We start from the raw sequence: 25,022 nt of genomic DNA, 5'->3' as shown, positions 1-25,022 counted from the left end.
CAGCCACTCTTTGCTTCAAAAGATATTTTCCGCTGGGAAGAGGAGAAGCATTGCTTTGGGACTCCATCATTAGAAATACTGTTGTATAATTACCTCCTGGTAACAACAGAGGAGTGTGGCTCTCCATCGCACATCTTTAACTTGCTATGCCAGGATGGGAATCTGTAGTATTCTGCACACCCCGTTAGGCTTTGATGCCTGCAGCCCTTAACTCAGACTGTTGTCTTCTGCTTTTAAGGAAACGATTTACAGTTTTTATTGCATTCACAATGCAAATTCCTCTTTGCTTCACACTTCAGGTTTGAATGCGTGCTTTGTGCTTTGCAGATTTATGGTATTCCATGTTCTGGATCACAACTCATTTTTGTAACATACATTCTCAAAAATGCCTTATTTTTAATTTTTGTTTAGTGTCCATAATAGTGATATTGGACAAACAAAATCTTTTCAATGCTTTTATAAAAAACAGAGTAAATTCAAGAGTACTATCTGATTCCCATCTGGAGTAGAAATAATTTAACATACACTGAGCACTTTGTTGGGAAACAAAACATCATTCCTGACAGCCTGAAAAGCCAATGCCTTATTTTTTGTTAGCCTTCAAGAAGTTATGAAATATTTAGTTCTGTATAACTGTGAAGACATCACCAGAAACTACATTCTTGAATGTTTTACAGCATTTTGTGAGTGTCCTCCCTCTGCCAAAGGAAACGGACTGCTCGTTAATTGTCTTTAATGGTAGATCCTCCTATTGAAACACCTCCTCTCCTTGCAGAAGTAATGATGTAAGAGCAAGAGTCTTAAATAATTGATCACACAGAGAAAGCTGTTTGTTAGATGGTTAAAAGACTGTTAAGCTTGTCAACCGTAAGATAACAAAAAGACTACTTACTATAAGCCTTTTTTTTTAGGTGATGTTGAGAAAATTAACACTTGTTTTTAGTTAAAGTCTAAAATAGTTACAGTCAATCTCACTTGAAAAGCCTATTTTGAAAGTGCAAACCAAATAGTAATTTTGTGTTGGATTCCAGGAATTGATTTGTGTAATCCAGTTTCATTATTTTAACAGACTGAAATCAATAGAAGTATTATCATCATACCTAATATATTCAGACATTATGACTCTATAGATCTTCTTGTATTACACAATATTATATTTAAATTTGAATGTTAAGTGTATATTCTGACCTACTTATGGTCTAATGCCCAATGTCAGCAGCTTCTGAACTTCAAATATCTCTCTCTACTGCGTTGGCTTCACAGTAATTTCTAGAGCTACACAGGGGCGTACCATGTAACTTAACATAAAGATTCAGGATAAATATTTATTATCAGAATTAGCCTATCTGGTAGGCTAATTTTTTTTTTAATATAATCCAGTAGGAAATTCAAAAAACCTTAAAACAGATAGCTTTAAAACAACAAAGTTGCTGAAAATTGTTTGAATATTAGTAAAAATATATTTATATTTGTAACATATATTTCTCATGTTTCTTCCTCTTTCTTTTCCCAATATTCATTCCTTTAGTAGTTAAGAATGAAGGTGCAAATAATAATGATAACAAAAATAAAGAAGATACTCCTTAAAATGCATAAGATAGGGTGCAACTAATTAGTGCAGAAAGGACACAACAGGAATAGCATATGCTAAGACTGCAAGATATATATTACATTGCTTTTGAAAAGCGCCTTGTACATAGATACACAGTATATTATTTAAAAAAAGATCACCAAAAAAACCTAGGAAATCTCACAGACTTTAGCAAATTAGGTGCATACAAAATGTTTCATGTTTTAGGAATTAGAAGACTGCAGCTAGAGTTCATGGCTTCACCTCGCCACTTACCCCAGGCAGAACTGCCTGTATTTGCCAACTGTGACCCACAAAAGTAATCGTCATTTCTTTCTTCTCTAGGGCTGTTGAGGATAGTGTGTGCTGTTTAATGATATTTATTTGTTCAGGGTTCCAAAATATATCTACAGATGATACCCTGGAAACTAGAACTAATATATTGAATTTTTAATTGCGTCTTGTAGCCATACCTTAACAATTTGAAATAGAAATAATTCTATATTGAATAAACTCTGCTTTAAAGCAGTTCTGAGCCTGCCCTAAAGTCTGTGTTTGGCTACCAATGAAATTCTGAAAAAATGAAAAGATACCTGCATATTTCAATTAGGCAGTATTATGTCAAAGAAGATACTCTTTGGGTGGCATGCAGTACATGACCTTCTTGGAACAATTCATGTGAACAAACAAAATTACACAGTTTTGACTTAGGCTAAATTGCAAAGTTATTATATATGAAGGTATTTTAGAGGAGCAGTCTTTGCCAGGTTTCACTGATCCAATGCAGCTGGAAAAATGCATCAACAGCTGAAGAGGCTGTTGACCACATTAGGCTTTAATTCACTAATTTATGTTAGATGGACATTGGCATGAGAATTTTCCCCATGTTATTACTTCTCTGTTGAAAACAAACATTGATTTACTCCTTTTATGTGTGTACACTTTTGGATTAGAAACAAACTTGAGCATATGCTTTTATGAAGCTCTCAACTCAAAATTAATGTAGTGATAAAGAGTTAAGCATTTTTCCACTGTATCCTTGAACAGGTAACTTGATGTAATAGTTCTTAATAGACACCTGTTTTTTCTTGTCTGTAAAGGATGGAAAGATTATTAGATAATCATATTGTTCCTTTTTTCTTTTCAGACCATTTAAAAAAATATCTGACAGCTTTACAGCACAATTAGATTAGAAGTATATTTTTTAATCCTTAATATCCTGTTTTTCAGAATACGACTTCCTTTACAGTCAACAAAAAAATAACTAGTGACATTTTACAAACATAAGGAAAAATCATTATATTCCTTCTTGTGATTGTCAGTGATTTAGGAAAAGTACATTTAACACTTAACTAGCTCAGGTAACAACAGAAGGATGGAGATTTTTTTAAACTTAATTATAATAAAACCTTAAGTAGATTTCATGGAATTAAGAATTTTTGACAAATAATCAAAAATTGAAAAACGTTTTGATTTTTTTTTTAATTGCTAAACTATTGATCTTATGCCCTTCCTGCTTCAGAGTTTGAATTGACCATATGTTAACTGGAAATTCAAGCTGGTAAAAAACCTTGTATCTGTTAATGTGATGGTTTTAAGAAAAACACTACAGCTAAACTAATAAAAATATTTATTTCCTATTCTTTCTTAGTGTCTCCCAGGCTCAAAAGTGTTTTGTGACCTTTTAAGGTGCATGGTAAAATTGAAAGCAATATTTCATCTTCATAGTTCCTTTGTGGATTTTTATCCATGTACACTTCGCACTGAACTGCTGCCCTCACTTCTTAGAAAAATCTAGTTTGCATTTTATGGACTTTATTTGACTTTATAGATTTAGAACAAGGGCTGATAACAATATTAGTGCATGCTTGGCACTTCCTTTATTTTTAAAGCTTTGTTCAACTCTTGACTGATTTGTATTGATAATCCTTTTGTAGAGTAAGGAAGTGTTATCTCCATCTAATAGGTAAAGGGGAATAAAATTAAAATGTAGATGACATCTGATGCCTTCTGGTAATCTCAGAATTAAAATTCAAGAGCCTCTAATTTCTTCTTCTGATGGTATTTTTAGCTAAAAAGAGTGAACAAAGTAATTCAGATATTTTTCAGATACTTTCTTTCAGTGTGTCTTCAGATTCTTCTTGCCACCAACTAAGGATTTCTGTAGAAGGTATGCTTGGCACATATGGTTAAGCAGAGGTCTTGTAGGTGTGGGGTTATGATCTTTTTGGATTTAATTTGCAACTAACTGAAGATAAATTATAAGAAAATGACAAACAGGAGACTCGGGCCATCAGCAGTATAACGAAGCAACTGACCTAGGGGCATTTCTAAAGCTGCCAAAGTAACTGTTCATATAATCTGTCAAAAAGCACAATCCTACTGTTAGAAAAAATATCTTCCATAATTTTCATCTGGGCATTTTATATGAACACATGGGATGAGAAAAAGAAGGTTAATACATGGCGAAGTGTACTGTGTTAATGGCATTCTGCAGATACAATTGCTTCTGTAAACACTTGTGTGAAACAGTGTTAGTGAAGGACTGATTTGGGCAGACATAGCACAAAGGTAGGAGCTTTAAATTGGACTAGAGTTTGTTTTTTTTTTATATGGTAGCTTGAAGTAAAAATGTTCATTAAAATATCTCTTTTATAAAACTCTAGCTGGTGCTGCGATTGGATGCAAAAAATGTTTGATCCTCTTGATAAAATTGGTATTTCATAGATTCACAAAACAGTTTGTGTTGAGATGGACCTTAGAGATCATCTAGTTCCAACCCCACTGCTGTGGGCAAGGACACCTCCCACTAGACCAGGTTGCTCAGAGCCCCATCCAACCTGGCCTTGAACGTTTCCAGGGATAGGGCATCCACAGCTTCTCTGGGCAACCTGTTCCATCACCCCTCAGAGTTTAAAATTTCTTCCTAATACCTAATCTAAACCTACCCTCTTCAACTTAATGCCATTAACCCCTGTCCTACCACTACATGTCCTTGTAAAAAGTCCTCCAGCTTTCTTGTAGCCCCTTTAGTTACTGGAAGGTGCTGTAAAGTCTCCCTGGAGTCTTCTCTTCTCCAGGCTGAACAATCCCAGCTCTTTCAGCCTGTCTTCATAGGAGAGGTGCTCTACCCCTCTGATTGTCTTCAGGACCCTCCTCTGGACTCAGTCCAGCAGGTCCATGTCCATCTTATGTTGTGGCTCCCAGCTGAACATGGTGCTCCAGTTGGGGTATCACGAGAACCCAGTGAAGGGGGGGAATCACTTCCCTCAACCTGCTGGCCATGCTTCATTTGATGCAGCCCAGGATACAATTGGATTTCTGGCATTCTGTTAGTTTGGTGAGGAAAGTCAACTGTTCATTTAGGAGATCGGAAATATGAATCCATCCAAAATTCCTGTATATCATCGACATTGTAGGAGGCAATCTTTTTTCCATGCACTGAAGCCATTTTATAACTAATTTTGTATTTTATTCTCTTTGATATGAGGAATATCAATCACTTATGCTTGAATGGTAGCAGTTTCCAGTGAAAATAGAATATTTACTAATATTCACAGAAGTTTTCCTGCAATGTAAGCTTTCTGAGAAAAAAACCCATGAGAATGGAAAAAAACTACTTGTAAATATTTTTCTTCAAAAATGTGGTCAGTTGAGACAACACTATACTTGAGAAGGGCAGGATGTCAACAGCAAAGAAAGAAAAATGTAGATACAACTGCATTTACACACAGAGATTTGATCACGGGACTTGGTGCATGTATGAATGTCTCTGTAGACAATGTGCTATCCTTATTAAATATTGTTGGAAGGACAGAATTGTGTTGATTCATCTGCCTTTATTGCATGAAACCTCACTGTATACATATGTGTGTGTATATATATATACACACACACACATATAAATATGGTTAGTATGCAGCTTAGAGGAATCACAATTCTCCTGGGGCCTGTTATTGCCATAGAAAGTCTGTTTCGATGGATGGAGGAATTACTCTTTTTCAAGCCTGGCAAAGAAATATAGCATGTGACTAATACAACCAATTAGAGAACAGAGCAAACAAAGAGAATGCTAGAAATGTCTCATAAATTTCTTAAGGCACTGGCAGAAAAAAAATTCCTTAATGTTATGGGCTCTTAGTACATCACGGAATTAAATCCAACAATAGGTCTACATCCTTTCAAAAGCAATTCCTGTGTTTTAATATGCCTTAAGTAGTGATGAGGAATTCAATTTTAAAGAAACTCAGCAGTTTAATACAAAAAATTGAATCAAATCCAGTCATTTTCTTTCCTGTAAATTTTATGCGTGCCATAGACATGTTTTCAGAACTAATATATTCTTCACTTTGGAAAATATCCACCAGCTCTTTGGGCTATGCAGTGACAAATACTGATTATAATCAATGTTTTATACTTGCAATCTTATTAGTTATCTATATGTCTTCCTAAGTGACTGCAAGTAAACATTAGTATCAAATTACTAGAATGATGCTCTGATTTCTAAGATAAAGTAACAATTATGGTCCTGTTCCATTTTTTAAAAAATTATTCATACTAAAAATTTTAGTCTAGAAGTCGTTATGTTAAAGACCAGTAATATCTAGAAAATACAGAAGAAATACGTGTACACTATATGGGCTATGTATGTTTTTTGTTGAAAAATAAATTCAGTGGGAGTGTTGATACTTTCATTGTTATGTATTGAGATTGCATCTTGTTGTTGATTAAAGTTAGATTACTTGTAGTTGGAATAAAAATAGTGAGTTATTACCCAGATACTAATTAAATTTTTGCCTGTTACTTCTATTACTCAGTGTGTGTTGTGTGCAGTCCATCTAGCCAATCTGAATGTCAGATAAGTCTAAAACTTGGAATTTAGCAATGATCAGAAAGAAGGTCATAACCCAGAGGGATGAGAAATTAGAAAGCACACGTCCCATTTTGCACTTGTGAGAATGTTGAGAAGGTGGAGAAAAGTGATTTCCAGTAACAGATTTGTGAAAATCCGAATATGTTGATATCCTGTTTGTTAATGGCTGAAGAAAAGATTAATTAAATTATCTGCTGAAAATTGTAATCTAGTTCTCCCTACAAAACATGGAATCTGTGAAATAACTTGTCATCATATTTAGTCTTTTTGGTGGACACTACCAAGTTGAGAGGATCATGATAACATAAAACTTTTTCTTTCATAAAATATTGTTAGCAATGAACATATAATGTCTCCTTTGCTTAGCATATCATGAGGATTTCTCAGGTTTCTGCTATAGAGAATGTTGGGGCTCTGTTATGCTTGCTTATGTGATGACCTCTTGATATTTGTTCGTAATGTGTTAGACAGTGGTACCAATCACTTGTCAGCTTCAAAGAATATGCCTTTCAGAAGCAATACATACAATCATTTATGTAAATCTGAATTTACAAATGTCTGCAGGTCTTCATAATATAGAACTGCAGTTTTGCCAATATGGTAGGAACTGTAGAAAAACTACTGCATATTTGTTTTCATATTGCAATCAAGTACAGTAATAATGTATCCATTATTAATACCACACTTTCCTTTTAACAGCATTAATAGTCTTCAGATGTTTACTTTTTTTGTAGCAGGCAATTGTGAGGTACAAAATAAAAGTATTCTGTTGAATGAAGTTCAGTATTCACTGAATACTCTGGGTGTGAGAGAACTCCCTTGGTTTAGGGTGATAATTTGGCCTTAGAATAAAAAAAATTATGGAGTTATTAAGGTTGGAAAAGACTCCAAGATCATCAAGTCCCGCCTTTGACCAAACACCATGCCCACTAAACATTATCAAGAAGTGCCACATCTACTCACTTTTTGAACACTTCCAGGGATGGTGACTCCACCACTTGCCTGGAGAGCCTGTCCCAATGCTTAACCAGTCTTTCTGTGAACAAATTTGTCCTAATATCCATGCTTTGATAAAGTGCTGGATCATGACACAAGCGCACATCATGCCCCTGTTGTGCCATAGTTTGAACTGGAAAGAGATACTGCGTCTTCAAATGGGACAGGCCACCAAAAAACATTCATCAAATGCCTTGGTCAGCACCCAGGGTGCTGCCTGTGGGATTTAGTGTTCTGTTACCTTGTGCAACAATTAGAGCATAAAGGTGAGAGAGGGCTGTCTGTGACAATTGACTGCATTTTCATCTGAAAAAAGGACTACACAGTGTTACCTGTGAGTCATTATCACAGCTACTTTGTACAGTATCACAGTTCTGCATCACAGTACAAACTCTGCTATCACTGTTCTGTAACAGTACATTTAGCCCCATGCCTTGCCTCTGGCACAGAGTAATGCATAATGGATCTGATGAAACTTAAAAAAGAAAAGAAAAAAAAAAGAGAAAAAAAGAGCCCCAAAGCCACAGTGCAGCTCTTGAAGTTACTTCTAGTGAATAAAAGAATGAAGAAAGAGAGAGGACTCTCCTGACCCTTACAGGTGAATTCTTTACATTCAGAAATGTGAAAATTCTCTTACTCAACTTGCTGTGTTAAAACAAAGGTGTATAGGTCTTGAAATAACCAGTGGGGGATTTCTGGGACTTTTTTCCACTGTCATATTGACTTCTGTCTTTCTAATGCTTGGTGAAACCTGCTTTGCACACTGCAGATAGAGAGAGGTAATCAGAAAACAGTTGTAGAATTTGTTAATATATATTGTATTATACAGGTTTATTTTTCGGGGCAAGGAGATGCACAACAATATCTACTTTAAAGCTAAATATGACAAAACAGGATTAAAATTGTTCTTTAAAGACATTTTAGGTTTTTTTTAATACGTGTAGTATATTTTTACTCCATTAAAGAATAATCCGATGGAAACTTTATTTAAAGTATCTTGAAATAGTAGTTTATATTTTAGACATTTACTGAAGGTCTACTGCTTTAGTCAGCAGCTGTGATAATATTTCATCTTAGCTAAAGCCCTGAATTTTTTGCCTTCTCTTTCTTTGACTAGGAATAATGCTGTATTCACTTTCTGGGGATGTCAGGAGCCTGAAATAAGTCTGTAGCTGACTATTCTTGTGCACCCGAAGTGAGAATCTAATCATTCTTTCTTTGGGCAAAAAAATGTTGCTTTAGGATCCAAGCCATAAAGGCCACAAAGGCTTTGATAACACATCAACTAAATATTAGTGGGTCGTTTCTTCAGTGTGTCGACTCCGCGCAGAGAACAGGTCCTTCTGGGAGCACGTCCATCCTACCAGAAGGCTATCAAAGCTAAAATCGCACCATTGTGGTCCACAGCTAAAATCTCATTTTATTCTGAAGTTGTTCTGGTGCCACAAGTACTTATACACATGAATAAGTTAAATTTCACTCACATGATTGGGCATGTGAACTACAGTAGGTCTATGGGAAAGAATTTGGCAGTTCTGTTTGCAAGGCTGAGCTCGGAAGTTGTAGGGAGACATACTTCCACAGGGCCATCAGACTGCCTCAGCAGTGTTTAGATATTAGTTTAATCAAAGAACTGTGTGCCTTTACCCCAGGATCTGTGTCAAGCTGTGGATTAGGTTTATAAAAAAAAACTACAAAAGCTCCTGCTGGTTGAAAGATTATGAGTATTTAGCTACATTACTGCTGTTACAGGCATGAACACGTCTTTTCAGTATTTTTGAATTGTAGCACTGTTACAATTAATTAGTTGTGTCCATCTAGTTATAAATTAGACTAAAGGGTAAGGTTTTTTTAAATACTACTGGTCTTCTTATTGCTTTTACTGTATAATTTAAGGTATAATATGCTTCTTTAAACTGGTCCCAAAGAGTATGTCGATAAAAGACATTGTAGCTAAGAACATTAAATGAAGAAAATTCACCGAGCACCAATAACCACCAGTAACTGTCATTATGTTAAACCTTTCAATTTCTCCTAACAGCGAGAATAGTATTGTGAGAACATGAGATAATACACACAAAAAGAAGAAAAGAACTTCTGTTTGTAAAAAGTGCAGGGAAGCTGTTCTCGTAATAAGTCATTCTATTAAAGAAGAGCCGTTACTGCACTCTAGCAATGCAAATGTAAACCAGAAAGTCTTTCAGGAACCAACTATCACTGTTAGCATAATATATCGTTAGTGTATGTACGTTTTGCCTTCCCACTTTTTGGTTTTTTTTGGAACTGCATGCTGTTCAGTTAAAGACATTGTGGATCAGGATTTGACACTTAAGGAAAAGTACTTTTTTATATTGTTCAAAGCTGGCCTCTGCTTTAAAAAGGCTCGGTCTGCACTTTTTTATCTGTTTAGAAGCATACATTTTTGGTTAAGAAATTGAAGACAATCTCTTTGTCTTTTTCCTAAGCTGGGGAGGTTGAGATAAAAAAGAATGCCCGCTTTAAAAGTCACACATGGCTGTAATTTAAGATTTTTTTTACCTCATTGTCCATAACAGTTGAAAGAAACCTTCAATGAAAGTTTATTAACTAGGCCAATGCCTGAGGCAATAAAGGTTCGTTTATTACCAGTTTCTTGGCTGTTTTTCTTCTTCTATTTTTCCGTTAAACTCATAGCGTAAGATAATACTTCACAAAATTAAACCTTTGACCTTCTGTGGAGTTAAGTCGCCTTTGATTAGATAAAGTAACAATTTATGGTCCAGCATGAGGTTGCACATGAAATGAATAATGCAACAGAGTGAATGAGGGCTGAGAATCTATTGCTTTTGAAAAGATGACTGTTGTTTAAGAAAGAATGTTCTCTCTTAATTGTATTGTACTGTTGCTGTGTGCATTCCAGTAGGATTTTAAACTGTTGCTGAAAACTGCAGTATAGCCAGGCAGTTATGCAACATACATTGTTTAATTCTGTCACAGTTGCACCAAGCCAATAATAAATTCATAATTACAAAACCCTGTGAAGCTGTAACAGTTAGTAATTTGTTGTGGTATTTGAAATGCACTTTGTGATTTCACTTTTTACTCTTCAGTGCAAAGGAATAAATCCACTAGAAAGAACAACTTCATGGAATGTAAGTCAATGAGTTCCATAAATGGCAAATATTAGTGATAAAATCATTCCATTTACACTTTTTTTTGAAGCATCAGTGAACTGGTAGTAGAACTATTTCAAAAAATGCAGTCTTAATAAAGGAAAAGGACACTGCTGCTTTCTACGTCAATGTTTTATTTCTGCAACTGTGTTATTAATTGTGGAGGCACAATTAAGCAGAAATATTTTTAGGTTTGAAGATTGCTGTGGAAATTTAGCTCTTTTGCTTGTTTATCTTAAATGCTATACCCAGGCCTCAAAATTCGTATTATAAGTTAGGAGTAGTTACAGGAAAAAGGTCTGATTAGACTGATGAACAACAGATGGTTTGAGCTTCACATACACTGGTTTTCTCCCAGTGCAGGGCTGTCAGTTTCAGTTTAGTTGCACCAGTCTAAACCATGGATGATTTTTTTTAAGTATTCCTTCCTTAATAGTATTTAAGGTACAGTTTTTTGGTTTTTTTCATTAATATGACACCTTTAATAATAGCCCTTTAAAAGATATTAAAAAAAAATTATCTGGATGAGCAGTTTATGCTGAACCACTCTAGTTAATCAGGAAAATACAGTTGGGGGACCAGACAAGATTCTTTTGATTATCCCAAAATAACAGGTAATGAAATTTTTAGGGTATACCAAGCTTGTTGTATTGGATCAATCCAGACAGCTTAACAGAAATAAGATTTCTAGATAATTGAGATTCCAGACATACATTATACATAAAGAATTCTACTACTGAAATTCAGTATGTTTTAGCGGAACATTATGGTGTAGTCTGAAGTTCTCCTTTGTGCAATCCAGTCTACGTAATCAGACCTCTGTCCTCCTGCAGATTGCTTTCCCCTTCTTGTTTTATGTATCACACTATATAAAACACCCATTAGATCAGAAACTAAGGTTAGGATCCTATTTCATTTGAAATAACTAGGCAGCAGCGTAATAAGCTACCAAAAACTTGTACCTGAACTGCTGAAACCCATGAAACCAGTTCAATAACCTACAGTGATCGGGGTCACGTCCTAGGAGGTAACCCTGCCTTTTTTTCTCAGGCAGATTTTTTTCAGATTTTAGTAGGAGTTTTGCTGAAGTAAGAAGCACAATATGAAATCTGGTATTAAATCAAGAAAGGGCTTGAGTTATTTTCAAGTCAGCACCATTGAAATAAACTAGAAGAAAAAGGATTAAGCATTAATTTGAAATAATGAAAGAAGTTCTTTCAGAATTGAGATGAGATTTGGACCTCTTCCCATGCAGTGAGTAAAATGTTTCTTCAGAATGACGTTTCCAGCAAATAAATGAAATTAAAAGTAACACACTTCTGACAGTTGTATTTTGGTTTTCTGCCTGTTCTGTGATGACAAAGGTAAAGTTCCTTGAAAATGTTGTTGAAGTCCTAAAGAAGGAGGTTGTGCAAATACATACACATTACTGAATTTTGTAAGTACCCATAAATATATATATGTAAGTATATATAAAATAAAATATAAAGGAAGCTAATAGTTGCATTAAGAAAATTATTAATTATTTATTGGAATGACTATTAGGAATTGCTATTACTCTTAGGCATAATTATGTGAAGGAAGTTAAAAGTGAATTAAGATCAATTATTTAAATAATTTTGTAATTTGTCCCAGGATGAGTTTAAGGCATACAATTAAAAAATGTGTGTTTTGAGACATGTTCAAGACTGAAAAAGTTAGACTCACAGGTCCTTTTCTATTTTGCTTCACAAATAGGATGTGTTGTAAGCTGTTCACAGCATCAAAACTGAAAGTTTTAAGAGCTTTCTCTTAAGGCAGGCAGGCAATAGTATTTGTTGGAAAGCAGAAACCCTGGATATGATTTAGTGCCCACCAGTAATTCGTATACATTTCGAAAATCTGTCATGATATATGACAGCTCTCTCGGGGACTTTGCTTTTAAAACAGAATTGTTTTCTGAAGATGCTGGGGTTTTTTGTCATTGTTTTCTGTTTCGCTCACTCATTTCTCAGTGTTAGAGACCACACATACTGGGCATACTTCTGGTCTCATTCTCACCCACGAAATTCTGACTTCAGTAGAGTTGCACGGGTGTAAATTAGACTAGGACTTGGCAGAAGAAGGCTTATGATTATATTTGGCAGGGACAGCAGGCTGCAACTTTATTAACATAATTAACAGCTACAAACACACCCAACAGGCCAAAGTAATCTAGTGACAGAAGAGAGAAGGTCTTAGTAGGAAAGGATCCTTCGCGCTCTCTTTTGGTGTTCTGCTTCTTGTTCCTGAGTTCCTACTAAGGGTTGGCGAGCGTTCAATTGAGCTGTAATTCAAATTCATACAGCTCCTGCAAGACACCTTGAACAGACTTTTGCTGATGAGTCTATAGGAACTGTCAGCAATACGGAGATTACTTCAGAAGCATGATGGTTGAATCGAACTTTACTTTCTTATGTTTTGCTTTTTGAATTAAATTGTTGGACAAGATTAATTGCATGCAGTAAGAGATTTAAATGAATGGCTTTATAAAGCATTAAAGTTCTAAGTATGTCACATGGGAAAAAAGCTGTAAGGTTTAAATGAATAAATGTATTTAATGCATAAAATGTCTAGGCTAATTTTTTAATTCCTTTACTAACATCTTTTATTGAAAAACCATACTTTATTCATCCATCTTAGTTATACTGCTGTGGTTGTGGTAATTTAATATTCCTGCTCTTTGCTAATCTTCTGGTTCAACAGAAGTAAACAATAGGTTTCATAAATTAAAAATACGCTCCTCAGAACATGCTTCTAAAGATAAAAAACAAGGCTGTAAACATTTATGACTGAAACAAACTAGATTGTTCAAATACTGCCATGATGTATCATGTATATCAATATGGCACTGATATCAGTTAGAATGCAAACAAGGTTTTAAATGATGTGCCCCTTCATTTCAGCTGGAGAATCCGCTTTACACCATCTGCCTATCAGATGGTTAGGAACCAGGACTGCGTATTAATGCCACATGTTCGATTTTCATTCCTCTTGTAATGGTTAGATTCATATTGCTAATAGCTGTGCATGAGCACTGTCGATGAAATTTGTGTGACGATGGAGTGATGAGATATTTATAAAGCTGCCTGTCTCACTGCATAATCAGCAGGAAGAATGCCAGACATAAACAACTTATCAATTTCAGAATATTAATGACAACTACCACTGACTTTAATCCGTTGAATATTTTGGTCTTGATACTTTTTAACTGTTCAAATAAATATTTTTAAAGAATAAAACGTACCTATGTGGCTGTTTGGTGTGATTCTTATTTTTTTCATTTCAGTTGCCTTTGTAGGTTATATTTGGTTATCTAGTTTTTGAAGATAGCATTTCTCTAGTGTAGAGAAGTGTGCACCTTGGAATTTCTTGGCTACTTATTCTAAGAGTAAATGGATATTAAATACTGTTCGCATCAAAAGACTGTTTTAAAGAATAAATTTTTAAAAAATCCCAAGTGTTTCCCTGGGTATACACCCACACTGGGGCTTTAAAACTTAGTATTTTAAAATAGGCATATAGATACATAGTAGTGTATTAACTTTTGCTTATACTATATTTGGCTGCCTATACTAGTGAGATAAGAAAGATAAGTTGGGCCCTGTGTTGAAGTTTTGGGTTGTACCACACCCCAGTACACCACAGTGCACCAGTGATTATAAAGCACTAACTGGCTTTAGTCCTTCCTTGCCACTTGCTTTGCTATATCATCACAGTCAGGTGCTAGGCAAAAGTAGCAGTAAAGGAGAAACTGTGCTGTAGGCTGGAATTGCTGTGAGGAACAGCATATAGCTAGAATTCTGAGCATTATTCCTTACATTTCCCTCCTTACTTACACCAGTGCTTATATGAGACAGGCGTTTCAGATTCATATGGTTTCCATTAATTGCTGTATAACAAAGTAATCATTTCAGTAATTTCTGTGGTTGTATAAGAGAAGGCATGAAATTATTTGTTTAATTTCTGCTTTTTAAAATTGTAATTTTTTACCACAAGCATTACCTTGCAAAAATCATACTACAGAACTAAGCAATTTGTATTTTAGTTTCTTAGTCCCTATCCAAAGACATGCACCAAAACATACTTTTCTTTTGCAAATTTTGTAGCAAAAGAGAGTTTTTATTTTAGGATTTCTGCATCCAGGTCATTATACCAGTGAAATATAATAATTACAGGTGGTTTCACAAGTCCTATGTCCAGCATCTGTTTAGTATGTAATTTACCCCAGTACTCGGAAGCACTTAAAAACTGCTAGAACTGTAGAAGTGTAGTCACAACCAAAATTTTGGGGCCTGCTGTTCTAGTCATTGGATATAATGTACTGGAGTATTCCTCCAAAGGATTCTTCTTTAAAAATGCTGGTTTTAGCTTTTCAGTGATGTATACATATATTTAAAAAGGAAATATAGGTTATTGTGTTGTTTAACGAACACCGGATGCAAACCAAAGTTCAGAGGTGCACCATCCCTTTTTCTCTGGCCAAATTTAGGGACTGTAACCAAATTTGTATAATGTATGGCTTCATATCCTTCCTCTAAGGTAAAAATATAATTGGAAGCAATCCATGTTATTGTCAATACCTTTTTAAGATCAGAACATGCACAATTTGTAATAGTAGCAGAAGCTAAAATAAAAGTAAAACCCTCATATTTATCCTTCTCATTTATTTTTGGCCTTTGGTACATCTTCTACCTGAACACAGCAGTTTTCTAAAGAATATTGATCTGTAATTATCACTTGGTCAGTAATTCTCATTACACTTGGAGGTGTTAGAAGTCAGTCTGTGAAGAGGGTCAGGAGGCTGGAAACGTTTGCTAGTCTTTATATGGTCATGCAAAGAAATAAGGTAAAACAACCTTGAGTCAAGCAACAATATATTCAAAGGCACCTCTTAATCCACCTCATAGATTTTCTGATGTCTGCTCACTTTCTGCTTTTTCCCTGCTGGAATTTGCCTTCTGTTCCTCCCCATCACTAGCCAAAAACATGGCAAAAGTGAGCTTGTTTTCCATGTAAGGAGTCAAAAGAGACCCTGGGAAGCAATGGTGGTAGCAATATTTACCTCAGCAGCCTGGGATTATTTGCTTATTTGGTCTTTCCTGCTAAATTTCACTCTTCCTATGCTAGACAGCAGCCTTGGCCCACTAGAATGGTAAATTGCAGAGTTAGTTCCTCTTGAGACCCATAAGACGCTTCGCACCTCTCAGAGTAGCTGAAAATCAGATGAGCAGGCACCTTTAAACTAATTACACTGAGTTTTTCAAGCCTTCTCCACATTCAGGGCAAGAATCTTGATTCAAAATGACTAAGGGTCTGTTCTCTTCTTGTGGCATCACAGGCTGAGGGCTGAGTGCATCATTGCATTAAACTCACCTACTTTATTGCCTTCTCTTTTATTTCTTAGATTAATTATCTCTCATTTCGATCTCTGCCCCCTGCATCAGTTGTGTGGGGGAGGCAGCTCTTGTGGCGTTTTGACACTGGCTTCTCTCTGCTGCCACCGAGGGATCTGGGTGGGCAGCAGCAGGGCTTGGGGACTGCAGAAGAATTACCCTGCCTCAGGGAAGAGGTCAAAAACTGACGCTTGTGACTTTGATTAAGGGCTGCATCTAATTTTGAGTTTTGAAGGCTACTGGAGAACTGGACCAGTTCTCCAGTTGCTCCTGGCAAAGAGAAATTTTCCTGAGTTTGTAGAACATTCTTGTAAAAGGCTGGATGGCAGAAACTTGGTTTGGGAGGCAGAGCACTTGGCTTTGGGATTGGTATTAAATGGGTTAATAGTTCCCCTTCTTGTTGATAAATACCTTAATGCCTTCAAGTTTTGGGAGAGCAAAATAATGTTCTGCATTATTTTTTTCTAGAAATGCTTCCTAGAACAACTACATCTCCTTGCTGTTATGTACGAAGTGAGAAATGTCTCGGTTCTATCATCTGTTACTCATAAACAGAAATTATAGACCTGTTTTTTCTGTTTTCTTTAGCATGTCAAACATTAAAGAGCTAAAGGAATTTTTTTTTCCTGAGTACGGTTATATACATGTTCACCTATTCATAGTCCGACACTCAGGACACCATTTTGAAACTAAATTAGATTTTTGACTCCATATATTTGTAGCTGCAGCTACTTGTGATTGTATTATGAATACACTTACAAGATACCAAATTAAAGTTTAGATGAATGTACAGGAGTAATTATCTAAATATGATGTGAAATATTTTACTTGAAAAAGTTGATAGTTTTCAAATCCAAGGAGGAATAATACTCTGCAGTGCTTTCTGTTCTTATGTAACAAGCATGAAGGAATAATAACAGTCCCTACAATAATGGAGACTCATAGAATAATGAATATTAAATTTTTTCATACTTCTTTGCAGGTCTGACAGCAGCAGCTGCAGCAGCAGCAGCTGCCACCAATGCTGCCATAGCAGAAGCAATGAAAGTGAAAAAAATCAAACTGGAAGCTATGTCCAACTATCATGCAAATAATAACCAGCATGGAGCAGACTCTGAAAATGGAGATCTGAATTCAAGTGTTGGTAAGTTTCAGACATAGCATTATTATATGTCCATAACACTGAGATATTTTATTAAAATGGTGATCTTTCTGAACTTCCTTCTGAAGTCCTTGATTTGGTGTAAAAAGTTGCATATTTGTTTTCCTTTTCTTAATGTTTTTAGTTTTATTTTGTACCTGGCCTTTACACCAGTGTTCAGTGTTGTTGTTACTATTACAAAAACATTCTTTTCTTCACAGGCTACTTTTGCAGACTCCAGTTAATATTTTCCATGAAAGAAAGTGGTTTGATTGCTTAGAGTTCATTTTTCAAAGTACAGGTGGAGTGACAGATGATGGTGTCAAAGTGAAATTTAACAATGTCTCCTGCTCAGTGTGCTGGGTATCGACTTTAGGTAATTCAGAACACAAGCTTGAAAGCAAAATATTTCATACTTTCATGTGCTCTGTGACAAAAGGAAAACATACATACACAATAAATTCTGCCATGCTCTGCAGTTCCTATCATATTTTATTTTAATAAACACGTTCTTAAAATGTAGTTAACATTTTTTTCCATTTCTTAAGCAGCCATCAGCAACTCTTGTTCTTTTTCAAAAAAGAATTGTTTCAGTATACTTTATTCATTTGTTTGGACAATTTGTTTTGCTAAAGCATACTTCAAAGCTAGGATAACTTTTTGTTGTTGTTGATTAAATCTTTAATCATCTGTGTGTGTCTGCTGTAAAATGTTTTGTTATGCCATTTCATTGTATTGGATCCTTTTATCATGTTGAGACAGTATTAACTCAGCAACAGAAATTCAATGACAGAGAGGTACGTTCAGAAGACTGCAAGGAAGATTGGTGTATACTGGAATAAAATGGCTTCAGATAGGCTTTTTTGTTTTTATTTTGGCCCTTTGTCTAGCTTTATTTTTTTTTTTTTTAGTTTTTCATCCTCTAAATACATTTGGAATGAATCTTAGAGGGTATGTACTAGCCTTAACATAAATAAATACGTGTTTGGGAACAGTGTTTCTATACAGTTCAGTAGGCATTGGTAGGGTATTATTTAGAAATAATATGAATTGCAGTTCAAAGAACAGGTTCACCTGGATACATACTGCGGTAAATAGCGACAATATGTATACATTACTGCATAAGGAGATTATATGATTAGTTTTGTTTTCCTTTTAAATAAAGGTTTTAAAAATGCCTCTATGATGGTGAAGAAAATTGTCTTAAATCGTGTGTGAATACTCAGATACCAACATATGCAGTCACTCGAATACTAGTGTAAAGATTGTTCTCTTGGAGAGAAAACAAGAGAGGGTAGAGAGCAGGTGTCTTTGAAATCTGGGAGGAGGAGATAGGTACAAATTAAGTGTAAGGACCAGGTGGCCTCTAGCACACTGGGAGAAAAGTGAAGTAATGAGAAAGTGAGAAATGTGTAAGTGCAAACTGAGAAGATAAAGAGTGTGTACTAGAACTAGAACCCAGTTTAGATTTTCAGGCTTAGATGAATTCGTTATGTGAAATAAAAAATTCAAATACTGGCTTGTGGAGCTGTTATTCTGCTTGGCAGTTCTAGTCATAAAACACATATGCATCCATGGGGATGGACAAGTTAACAGGTAATAACATCTAAACCATGCAGAGTATTTGTCGAAGAGTGGATAGAAGGAATATCTGAACTTCCTTTGAATAAAAACGAAAAATATCTATTTTGAAATCATTGTTTGAGGCGTAATTTAGATAACTAATATGCTCTTAGACAGCCTAATCATTTTCCCTATTTAAGAAAATACATTCTAGCTACTTTAGCAGGACAAAGTTAGCGAAGCAAGATTATTTATTGTCATTGTCAAAATTTCCTCTCAGCCCCTTAACTTACTTGTTAGCTTCAGTTAATTTCCCAATTTAACTGAATGAAGAATTAAGTTAATTTTGTTCAGAAAAAAATAGCTCTTCTGAGTAGAGTGAATAGCTTTCCAGTTGTCTCCGTTCCATGAGGAATGGTTCTGAAAATACAGTTTGCTTGTCTGTGCATCTTGTCCTGAGCTACACCCTTCATACAGAGGATGTTTCAAAAACCTTTTGCTTTTATTTGTTTCTTTTATAGTGAACCCCTTCTAGTGTCCAGTGTTGGTCATGCATATGGAGTCAGAGAAGTAATTCCTACTGCTACTAATGTCAGGGTATTATTAGGTTCATGAAGAGTTAAGTTCTTTGTTTATTAGTTGCATTTTTGAAAATTAGCACACTGTGTTATCTTGACAACTCATATTTCAAAGGTGTTGCTTTGTAGTAGGTGTGTACTCCTTCTTCTCCTGCATTTTTTCAGGTATTTACTTATGTATTTTCAAATAAATATTATCAAGTCCATATACCATTAATGTTTTAAATTATGGCTTGCTAGGCAAGAATATGAAATATTACATTACTGAAGGTTGACAGAGGAAAGAATAAAACAGAAGAAAACAATCTGATTTTAGTTTGCTTTTTAAATTAGGTTATGTGCCTGACCAAACTGAAAAGGAACAAACAATCCAACCAGGCTAAAAGCTTGACTGATACATCTTAGCCCATACATAGCAGGCATTATGGTATGCATGGATTGATCATCCCATGCTCCAATGCCTACATAAAGGCAGATAAATGAAATAAGGACCCTTATTTTATTTATCTTACCGACTTGTCAGGTTTACTTCTGAATTGCATTCCTTTTTGGTTTTAATCAAATGTTTAATGTGAATTATAGAAGTAATTTTTGTTGTTGAACGTTGTATAATTATACAGAGCACTACACAAATTTATTAACTTGGTCCTTTGAAGCAATGGCCAAAAGGTTAGTGAGTGAAGGGAGTTAAAGGAAGCCAATGATACTAATAAGTAATTATTTTATATCTCTCAGTTTTGCTGGTAACCTTGAGCTTGCATCCTCCCACCAGAATTATCATTTTAGAAGGGGGGGAAAAAAAAGGAAAAAAAAAAAAGAGAAATTACAGAGGAATCAGAGTGAGGTATTAGCACACTGAGTAAAATATATGGCTGCAACGCCTTTCTCCCCCATCCACAATCAATTGGATTCTTTTAGTTTAATATTTACTTGCTAAGATGAGATGCTAGTCTGCATGGTGATAAACAGTCTGCTACTGGCATCTGAAGGTGACCTGTCAGTTCATATGGACAAATCTCCTGCTTACTGAAATGTACAAAATAAATCATTAAAGAAGGCAGGTGCTCATTCCCAGATTTAAATCACCATAGATTTATGATTTGAATTAATGCTTCATTTGGTCATAGAAATAGATGCTGAGACAAATGGTATGCAGTGGTTGGGGCTTCCATACTGTAGCCATCTTAATATTGATTACTGAGATGTCTTTGCAATCTCTTGTTTATATCAAGTACTGTCTTGTGACAGCTTGGCTGATATGAGCTACATTGCAGATAAGAAGGAAAAATGTCCCAGGTTCTTTTTAGTGGCAATTCTACATACAACATGCAGGGTAGATAAATTATTGGGGTTTTGTTTAAAAAATTAATTCAGTAGGGCAGCAAAGGAAAAAGAAAGATTATGCTGTGTGTTGGGTATTTGTTTTTTTGCTGAATTTGGTGGCTTTTTTGTTTTGTTTCTTTTTTTTTTTTTAATTGCAGAATGAAAAGCAAGTGGCAAGGTCAAATTTTAAATTTCATTGATGAGGTTCTACTCTTTGTCATATTAACATCTTAGTGTGATGTTAGGATCAGTTGTATGTTTGCCATCTGATGCTCTGAAGCAACGGATAGGTAAAGCAGCTCAATTGTTTCCTTGCTGCTTAAGTACTTACTGCCCTGCTGTCCTACTTCATTAACCTGCAGCAGCAAAAGATAAAAGCCTTTGAAATAAATACATTTTTAAAGCTATTTCTGTGAGCTAGAGTTTGCTATCTATAACTTGGTAGGAAGTGAAGAAAAGTCCGCATACTTTTGCTTCCCGAACATTTTATATAATGAAAACACTATGCATACACTTTAGGGAATACTCAGAGGATTTCTTAAGACCTTTGCCACTTGCTAAAATATGACTCATAAAACTTGTAAACAACTATCAACAATAGTAAATTACTTGCTTAGTAGGAAATGAGTTCATATCTATTCAAAATGTGATCTCAAAACAGATGTCCCAAGAAAATGTCATTGTTTAAACTACATTCATACAAAAAAAATGCTATTATTTCTTTAAGGAAGTGAAGCAATCATGAAGACTTTGGTGTTCTTAGTTTCTAAACACAGTTAGGAAATACAAGGCAACATTTTACACGTGGCTAGCATGTTACTCCATAAACAACCACAAAATGTGTTGAAAATTAGGATATTTTCTTGGCATGCTAGGTTTCCTCTTTGTCTGTGTTACCTTGCAATATTTAAAATTATGAGACAAACACAAAGCTTCCTGTGATGTGTTGTTCAAAAGTAATGCTTGCTTGTATACTATTCTTTTTTTTTCATCCAGAATCAGAGATAAAATGATTTAGGTGAAATTATTTTTCTCCGGTGACCTTGCCCAATAATAGAACAGTACAAAATGCAGTAATTTCCTTTTTCTAAACACATGTGTCTATTTTAAGGGAAAGAATTACTTTTATGGTTTCAGGAAAAAGTCTTGGAGACCTTGAAAAAGCAAATAAAAGGAAACAGAGAATGCAGGCCACTGAGCACAGCTCTGCAGTTGCACATCTGATTCTCTGCCTTGGCAATGTTAATGAACCTCAAATCCTCCCTATAATTAGATGAGGGAATTGCTTATATTTTCAAACAGATGATGCTGCTGTAATGAAACGATTGACAGGGAACTTAAAAGTGTCTACAGTAGTCATTTAGTTTCCGGGTTTTGGGTTTGGGGTTTTTTTTCCACTTTTTTTTTTTTTTTTTTTTTTTTTTTTTTTTTTTTTTTTTAATGTAAAAGAAGATTGGCTGTAGATACAGGTCCTGGGAGAGATAGTAATTTACACAGAATGCTATGACAGGTGTCTTTGTATAGCATGGAAATAAAATGGAAGACAGAGGAATGATGGGCAGGTATGGCAATTTTTTGGGAGGGGGTGTCCTGTGCTTATTCTGCTTAGGTTCTTTAAAAGGGACCGAGACTCAAGAGATGGATCCGGATTGAGTGCACAGCTGTAACTGCTGATGAGCTAATTGCTCCTTATCTCTCAGCCCCATTCATCTTCATTTTTTACCAATTACTGAGAATTATCTGTGTTCTCAGTTGGATATGAGAGTTAATCCTTTTTGGTTAAGCTGGCAGTACTGTGAGCAGATTCCAAATCATAGGGTGAAAAAGCCAGAGCAAGCTTGTTCTCAAACTCTCTCCAGTTCAATGACAGTATCACTAGTTCATAAGAATTTTTCTATTGTTTAACAGATTAAACCCATTTTTTTTTTACTTTTATACTATTATTAATATAGTATATTAATAAGTTTAAAATATATATTATTAATATGTATTAATATGTGCTTTTCTTTTAGCATAAACTGAATGTGTATGTTCCTGGGTGGATGGATGTGTTCCCTTTCTAAAAGTATTCACTTGCAAAAATTAAAATAAGATAAACATTAACTTCAGAAGGTTTCTTTGCAGAATGTCAGTGTTTATTCTGTTATACATAGCACTTCTTTTAATGACAAGACCATGCATGCAACTTTGACATCATGGGACATAAGACAAATGCTTGTCAGTGACAGATACCTACTTTTGTAAATTTGTTTGAGATCTGTGGGTGAAAAATGCTGTCTAGGTGCTTGCAAAAGCATAATCATAGAGCCTTAAGGACAAATGTGCTATGTTGAGCACATCATATTTCAAGCTAAAGGAATGCTTTCATAAAACTGTGCTTTGGGAACACACAGAACACCAGAAACAGATCATTTAGTTATAATCAGGTCACTAAGCTTTTTTCTAGAACTTTGCTTGTCATGGGAAAAAAAAATCTTGCATCTTATAGCTAAAAGGTGATGTTTGTCTGTCAACCAAGAATATAATTTCTCCACCTCTGCTTCCCTAGCCTTTAATTGTGATTGTTAAATTTACTAAACAAGGCAATGAACTGGTTGTTATGAGCTGAGCACCAGTTAGTAAATTAGGGGAATTATTAGCAAAGATTCAGCATTTCATGTTGCAAGGTCAGTTGTGTTATAACAGTTCCCTCATCTAGATTAAATCCTCACTGTGAAGTTCATTGAAATAAATGTAGACATTTGCATCTGAGTCACCTTAGGCTCAACAGACAGCAATAGGCAGTTGTAGGGGCGATCCATCTCATCCTAAAGTAGATGGCAAAAGTAGATCAGATAAATTGCACCTTACAAGTGCTTAGTCATGCGACTACTGAATTGTAGTTACATAAAGAAAGTTAAATAAATGAATCTACTCTCAATGCATGCAATTAATATTTTCTGAAATAAGATTTGAAGATTTGAAGGAGTTAACAGGTGTTTTCCAAGACAGTGATACAGTCATGACAAAATAGCACCTAAGGCACAGTGAAATAGAAAAGAAAAATAAATAAATCTACTTTTCAGAAACAGCAGGTGAGAAGTTGAGCTATTCACACAGAAAACTATTTAGATATAAATATACATACAAGTTTTTCTGATTGTATGGGTATATTGCTGCTGAAAAGAGTGATTTTACCTACATGAAGCATACAAGAGAATAGGCTTCTAAGCAAAAGCTTCTGGAGTGACATTTGTGCTTTGGGCTTGCTATGAAGCTGTATTGAGTTCATGGAAAAATCTAAATTAATAAGTCTATCTTGTCAGCAAGACAAAAAAAAATGGCTATTTATATTGTTTGATCACATTTACTTTATTTTCTGTTCCATGCAAGATAATCCTAATTGGATAAATAGTTGGATAATTTAATCTCCAATGTGATTTATTTTCAAAATGCATACTTTATTGTTATGACCATTTTTTCTTTGTATTAGTGCCTTGTATGAAACTAATGAAATTGTTAAGCTTTCATTCAGTTTTGTTTCATAGTTACTTGTTAGCTGCAGTGAGTATACTAAAATATGATATTGCAGATGTGCTATGTTAAGAAATATAAGTTTAATGCACACCTCTTTTTGCTAAGTAGTTATGATAGTCTATAGGATCATCTGCTATAAATATTAATTAGAAGCAACATTTTTAAAAGAAAACACTAAACTTTGGGTTATTAGTTCAGTTTTAGAAAATAATGTCTATGGTAGAATAAGTGACAAGTTAACATATCTGTCATGTGAGAATTGAATTATCATCATGGAAATGTGTTTCTTTTCTGTGTTACAGACAGAAAATATTTTTATGCTATATTACACATAAAATATTTTCTCTATAGTTATATTAAACTATATATTTTATTATTATTTATATTAAAGAAATGCAGATTTTTTTCATCCATATGCAGGACAAAGGACTAAATAGAGCTCCATTTATTTTTGGGATAGAATTAAAAATATGCATCCTTTTCTGACTAGTGTGTATGTTTCAGAGTGATGTGAATCATGCAACAGAAATTTTTAAGGTTAAAGGTAACTTGATAATATTGAATCCTGGGGGGTTTTGTTTGTTAATCAGAATATCCTGCAGGGGCAAAAAAGTGTGCTTTGTAGAGACTCTGGCTGTATTTGCACATATATCATGCCTCCATGTGTCTAAGTTCAAAGGATCATTTTTGGAGTTCCTCCAGGTAATGGGAAAGGCAACCATAGGGCCCAAGTCAGGCATCTGCAGTAAGAAATTTTCTTAAACTGAGTCTGTGCATGTAGAAAATTGCATACTCTGGCAGTTCTTAAAAACTCCATTTTATAGGTCCCTTCCCATCAGCAATGTCAGCGGGATGTACATGTAGATACATTGCCCTTGTCTCAGAGTTTGCATTCA

At 34.9% G+C, this 25,022-nt stretch overlaps 1 protein-coding gene across 6 annotated transcripts in view; it reads left to right on the top strand.

Moving 5' to 3' along the window:
• Positions 1 to 25,022, top strand: part of DACH1 (dachshund family transcription factor 1) — a 359,657-nt gene that overhangs the window by 169,339 nt on the left and 165,296 nt on the right. For all 6 annotated transcript variants that reach the window (XM_048295555.1, XM_048295557.1, XM_048295556.1 and 3 more), the window contains exon 3: positions 16,988 to 17,149. In XM_048295555.1, coding sequence (XP_048151512.1) covers positions 16,988 to 17,149 — 162 coding nt within the window. The remainder of the gene's footprint in view (positions 1 to 16,987; positions 17,150 to 25,022) is intronic.

Source organism: Corvus hawaiiensis, chromosome 2 (assembly GCF_020740725.1).
Source record: "Corvus hawaiiensis isolate bCorHaw1 chromosome 2, bCorHaw1.pri.cur, whole genome shotgun sequence".
Classification (NCBI taxonomy): domain Eukaryota; kingdom Metazoa; phylum Chordata; class Aves; order Passeriformes; family Corvidae; genus Corvus; species Corvus hawaiiensis.
This window is presented reverse-complemented; position numbering and strand designations above follow the sequence as displayed.